This window comes from Crotalus tigris, unplaced genomic scaffold, assembly GCF_016545835.1.
Source record: "Crotalus tigris isolate CLP2741 ecotype Arizona unplaced genomic scaffold, ASM1654583v1 scf7180000024117.2648584, whole genome shotgun sequence".
Lineage (NCBI taxonomy): Eukaryota > Metazoa > Chordata > Lepidosauria > Squamata > Viperidae > Crotalus > Crotalus tigris.
Window position 1 is genome coordinate 2,035,325 of NW_024100394.1, and position 6,098 is coordinate 2,041,422.

Consider the following 6,098-nt stretch of genomic DNA (forward strand, 5'->3'; position numbering starts at 1 on the left):
CAAAACAAAATATGACCAGGCTTTTTTTTTTTTTCAAACAGTGCATGAATGGGATCCAGAATATGTGGTGGGATATGAGAATCTCTAAATCTCATCTTCCTGTGCCAAGATGGAAGTCTACAAGATGTTTAGAAAACATCCATCTCCTCTATCCATGTAGAACCGTGCAGAGATGACCTTAAGCCCAGAAAACAGGAAGGCATGAGAAAGAAACTAAAGGTTGATCTGTTTTGACTCTCTTTGGTATAAGAGAAAGAGAAACAGTATTGGGCTTTCAAGACTCTGTTATTGCAGCCTATATCAGTGTATTAAGATTAAAATATTTTCAAGTACTGTATGGGCTAAGAAGCTTAGAGGTAAAATAAGATACACAGAGGTAAAATAAGATAAAATAAGGTACTAGTGAATAACTGTAACCACTTGTCTCTGAATGAGGTTAGAGTTGTTAGTACATCTCACAACATAAAACAGAGTAGCTTCTCATCATAAATATTTGTACACCTGAAAAATTCTTATAAATGGCTCAAGTTGCCTCTGTCTAGCACTACCAGTTCCCTAGTTCATATATATTTGTACCAATTGCCTTTTTAGAGTACTCCAACTTTAGGAAAAGCTTTTTCAATAGAAAGAGGGTTGTAGGAAAAGGATAAGAAAAGTGCTTTCTCTTGCTTGAATGCCATTATTTACCTTAATGTTTGCTTCCTTTCTCTGTAAGTTTCTCATTCACAGCCTTACATGTAACTTTAACCATGTAACTCAACATTAGTGAGGATCTGATGAGCACATTCAGAAATAGAAACATATATTTATGAGTGTTGGATGGTCCCTGCTTTAAAGATCTGCATTTATTTATTTCAGTAATTGAGAGAAAATGATGGGTCTTATGTCTTTTATATTGAATGATCACCAACGATCATTTTAAGAGATAGCTGTCCACTCCTTATGAGTAGGACTAAGTAGCCCTTGAAAATGATTAGTGCAGAAAATGAGCATTAATTCTCATCAAGTCTTTTCATCAGATATGGGAAGTACACTCCTTAGGGAGGGAGAATAATAAAAGGAGAAATGTGTGACTACATGTAGAGAGAAAAGGGAGTGGCCTTGTGGGAAAGGGATAAGAATGACTACCAAGGAAATGGTCAGATTAAGGACAGCTGAGTCTATCAATGGCCCAGGCTGTGGACTCAGATTCTGAGTCTGAAGCTGAAGAAACTGCTCCAGCTGAGCCTGTGTATCATCAACTGCAGGAAGAACAAAGCCAGGCTCACATGAGGTTGATCAATCACAAGACCCACCTGAACAGAGGGACCTGTCAGGATGACATAAGGCCTCCCAGTCTCCGCACCAAACAAGAGTAGAACAGAGGAAGTCTATTAGGGTGCCTGCCAAACAACAGAGTAAACATTCTGATTAGTGACAGCTGGCTGCAGCCTATATAAGAGACTTTCTTTATTTTTGTTCCCTTTTTTTAAAACAGCATTTAGCTTGTGTGTGATTCCTGTGTATGAATTCCACTCTTGAACCTTAGACCTTTGGGTTCTGTCTGACAACCTTGACCTGGCTTCAACCTTATCCTGGCTCCTGAATCTTGGACAGACTTTGGATGACTCTTCGTGTTCCAGAAGAACTCTGTATGTTCCTCTTTGAAAATAAATTTGCAAGCAAGCCTTTGCTTTGCTTTGATGTTTCTGGCTACAGTGCTAATTCTGTTGCTACATTGCTTGAAACTGATAAGCTCCCAAGAAGATGTGTGTGTGTGTTTGTGTCTGGAACCTGAAGGAGTCCAGAATCCAGGATAAGAATGTAATGAGTATAAATATTGCAGACAAACCTCTCCCTAGTGTATATGAAAATATAGATGGGGATGGAGTGCCTTCAGACAGACAAAATTGTGTTGATATAACATTGCAATAGAATTGAAAATGGCCTATATGACATTGATTTCCTGGGCTGATACTACTAGTAACCAGCAATAAAGGGTAGTTGGATGCTGCACATATGTTTTTACCTAAATGCGCTACTTGAGATGTGTAGACTGATAGGAAATTTTGGCTGAGTTTAATCTGGTAAACTATTTCCCCACCAGTGAATGTCTCCCCAATCAGATTATTTTACTTCTGTAGGGATGGAAGACAAGTATCAAGAATAGCTGGCTACTAACGGGCTGAAAGTAATGCAGAAACTCACTGCAAGACACTTAAACCTGCAGCTGATGAAATGCAAAGAACATATTCTACCTCTGGACAATGATCTGTCACTATTAACATTAATGCTATACATTGATTGTTTGGTACAAGGTGATAATCATTAGGTGACCCATCTATTGATACCAGAATTAATTGCTTTAAAATAAATCATGTAACATTTTAGAGATTTTCTTTGTATTTACCCATTGGGTCTTGTGATGTAATATAAGCTAGCTTTGATTTTGTTTTTAAAATGTCCTGTCAAAATTTCAATAAAGCAATTTTTGCTTATTGGAAAGCAACATTCAAATATCAATGTTCCACTAGTAACCATGGGCTATTGACCCATAAAATGTACATTAGGCACCTTTAGTGAGAATCCTATAAAATATGTCAATTTTACAATTTAGATGACTATAGTACCACATGCCTTTCCTTAAGCACTTTAGAAGGAATACATTTTAATGAGAATTCAACCCTTGCCCTTAATTTTGCTGTCACCTTCAATCTTGCAAACTTTTTTATATTCCATTTCTGAAAGGCTTGCATAATTAAAGCACTATTAGAATTATAAGGGCCTCACAGTTTGTTGCCTTTTCTTTTTATGGCCCATAGAGATTCATTCATGGAGCAATTGACAGCTAAAACTAGGCACTGTTGTTTCACGACTTCGGACAGGACTGTATTTCTTTTTTTTTTTTTTTTTTTTTTTTATGAAATAATGGAACTTCATAAATGTAGCATGTTTATTGAGGTAATGGTTTTGTGAGCAAATAGTAAATACACTTTTTACTAATTATACATTTTTGATTATTTTATCCATTAGTTTTTGTACTTCTTTATGTCGTGTTTTTGCCCGACTGATACAGTCTTGAAGCTTTGCTTCTGTTATTGTCCTTCCACCTTTCCATCTAAAATGCATAGATCTTCTTTCATTATCATCTGTGAATTTTCAATGACATCAGCAATAAACTGACTAGCTGCCTGAGCCTCTTCGCATGGAGGTCCAGGTCGAAATCTTGATGAACAAAGTGGAGGAAGATCTACATTGGGAATGATATATCCTTTGTTACTGGAATCAACGGTGGGTGTTGCAAATTCTGCTTTTATGCCGCATATCACTGTAGTATTCCCTAACTTCACAAGTGCAGAGCCATCTGCAGTTGTAATTGAACCTATGTTGATAGTTGTGGTCCTAAATTCACCAAGGTCCCTTCCGTCAGGCCGACAATTTTCTTTTAAGAATCTTCTGTAATATTCCAAAGGTTCTACAGTTCTGAACGCGGCCGTTATGGTCGCCGTCATCGTCACTTCACTGGTTTCTTCGTTTAGCAACTGAGAGAGACTGAAAACAATCCAGTTGCGGAAGGCGCTACTAAATCGAGTCTGCGATATAACTAAAACTAGGAAAAGGTGATATGGCAAAGGCTTAATGGTCTGGCTCCAGGATTCTCCTTCCAAAGAGGGTTTCCATTGCTGGGGAAAAAACAAAGGAAGGGGGATTTTATCTCCATGAATTTCTTCCTTCCAGCAGAAAGTGGGGAGAACAATTTGGTGAGAAGCCTTGTGTCCCTTTTCTGCACCTTCTATGCTCTATGACAGTGTTTCCCAAACTTGACAATTTTAAGGCATGTGGACTTCAACTCCCAGAATTCCACAGCCAGCAACGCTGGCTGTGGAATTCTGGGAGTTGAAGTCCTCATGCCTTAAAATTGTCAAGTTTGGGAAACACTGCTCTATGAGGCAATGAGCACCAAGGCTTAGACAGGAGGTGCAAATCAATATAACCTTTACCCAAGGAGAAGATGTAAAAGAGTATACATTTGCAATCTTCCAACCAATGGTCCACTTAGTGTTTAGAGTGAAGACAGGAACTACACAATGATGCAAGAGTAGATATATCATATGAGAGCATGAAGATTGTATCTCAAAAGATCAGAAAAGGAAAGGATTTAGAACAAGAAGTGAAAAAGATGGTACAGGTGTGAGGTGCGGTCAATCATTTATAGAGTAAATGATGTTTCCCTACATTATTCAGATGAAGTTCTTGGTAGCATGGGTTCATCCACCTCTAGCTTGGACCCATAATTAACTTGTCCTTTTCAGGAAACCAGGAGACATTCGTGTGGCAAGGTTCAGGAGGTGATTAAAAATTACAAGAATGGAAGAGATGGTGCCCCCCCCATCTTGAAGTAGGTGGTGGTGTGCCCCTGATGAAAAGGCAGCAAATAATCCAACCCATTTGGATTTTTTTCTGATTTTAGATCAGGGGTCTTCAAACTTGGCCCTTTTATGACTTGTGGACTTCAACTCCCAGAATTCCTCAGCCAGGCATGCTGGCTGAGGAATTCTGGGAGTTGAAGTCCACAAATCATAAAAGGGCCAAGTTTGAAGACCCTTGTCGTAGATCTTCCCTTTCTGGAACATGAATGGCTTAGTTATTGGGGAGAAGAAAAGGAGGGGTAATGACATTCAGGTCTCTTCTCCATAAAATTCAACATCAGCATGAAGTGCTGGAATGGCCATCTATTATTTTGGGATGAGGCATCACAAATATCCTGATGATTCCCAATTATGCCTTATCATTCCAGATTAGACAGGAGATGCAGTAGAGATTCTTACTTAGTGTTTAGAGAAACTGGATGGAACAAAACAAGCTCAAATTGAACTGCTGTAAAATGGAGGTGCTGCTTCTTGCTCAAGTAATAGGTAGAAGCTGTGGCCAGGGGAGATTTTACCCAGCTTCGGTTGCATCCTTCTTAGACTGAAGTTTTTGTCACTAATATTTGTGCTATCATCCCATTCATCACATATCCAAACTACTGTTACACAGTACACATGAGGTTGCCTTTGAAGGTTCAGAAACTATAGTTAATCCAAATTGCATCAGCCCAACTATTGATGGAAACTACTATATTTATTTCTGACACAAAGCACCTGACAAGATGAAAACAATAAGGCATGTAGCTATTACTGTAAGTCACATACTCAATAACCCAGTAAGAGCTTCAGAAATGAAAGAAATCCTGGACTTTATTTGGATACTTGAGCTGGAGGTTGACATTACCTATGTTGTCGTTACTGCATGAGTTACCAGTTCAAAGTGCTGTTACTTACTTAAGTTCCTGCTTATCTGCAGAATCATCATTCCCAAATGGATTCAATCTGTCCTGTAACATTTTCTTGAAAGGTGGTACTCCACATCTTACAAGATACAAGATAAAGCAGTGGTTCTCAACCTTTCTAATGCCGTGACCCCATAATACAGTTCCCCATGTTGTGGTGACCCCCAAGTGGGTGTGGCCACCAGTAAGAGGAAGTAGGACAGCTAGGGAAAAGGGAAAAAATGGCGGACAGCATGGTTTGGCGACCCCCGTGAAATGGTCGTTCGACCCCAAATGGGGTCCCGACCCACAGGTTGAGAACCACTGAGATAAAGGGATGGGGAACCATAGTCAATGGTGGCACCAACTTTGTGGAACACTGTCTCACCTGAGGTTTGGTGACCCTCTCCATATGGACATTCCAGTTTTCTTTTGAGACCTATTTGAACAGCAAGGAGGATATCAGGTTGCTTTTTGGGACATACTTTTTGGGATATTCTTTGACATGGGAATTGTGGGGAGGGCTTTTTGTGGTAGTTATTTTTGTTGTTGTTTTAATTCTATATACTACCTTGAGTGAATCTGATCAGGCAGTATAAAAGGCAGTGTCAGTGAATAAATGTACTTGAAGCCTATTGATGACCTTAATGGAAAAATAAACATTCCAAATGTGAAAATTTGCAAATTAAAATGAAAGACCTGTTGAGTATGCACACAAGGCAATTCACTCCAGAACTGTATAAAGCTTTTACATCTGCTAATCTTGAACTGAAGTCCCTCTATGTATTCTGGTATGATAGAAACAGAA

The 6,098-nt window shown here is 39.0% G+C and overlaps 1 protein-coding gene across 1 annotated transcript; it reads right to left on the minus strand.

The window, feature by feature from the left end:
• Positions 1–2,918: 2,918 nt before the first annotated feature.
• LOC120298635 (exosome complex component RRP43-like) lies at positions 2,919–3,599 on the minus strand. Its single transcript, XM_039322596.1, has one exon. The coding sequence runs from the start codon at positions 3,489–3,491 to the stop codon at positions 3,075–3,077; it is 417 nt and encodes a 138-aa protein (XP_039178530.1). The 5' UTR covers positions 3,492–3,599; the 3' UTR covers positions 2,919–3,074.
• Positions 3,600–6,098: the final 2,499 nt, after the last annotated feature.

What these genes read in the sequence shown, in the direction of transcription:
- LOC120298635 (XM_039322596.1), bottom strand. Translation starts at nt 3,491, where the DNA reads ATGACGGCGACCATAACGGCCGCGTTCAGAACTGTAGAACCTTTGGAA.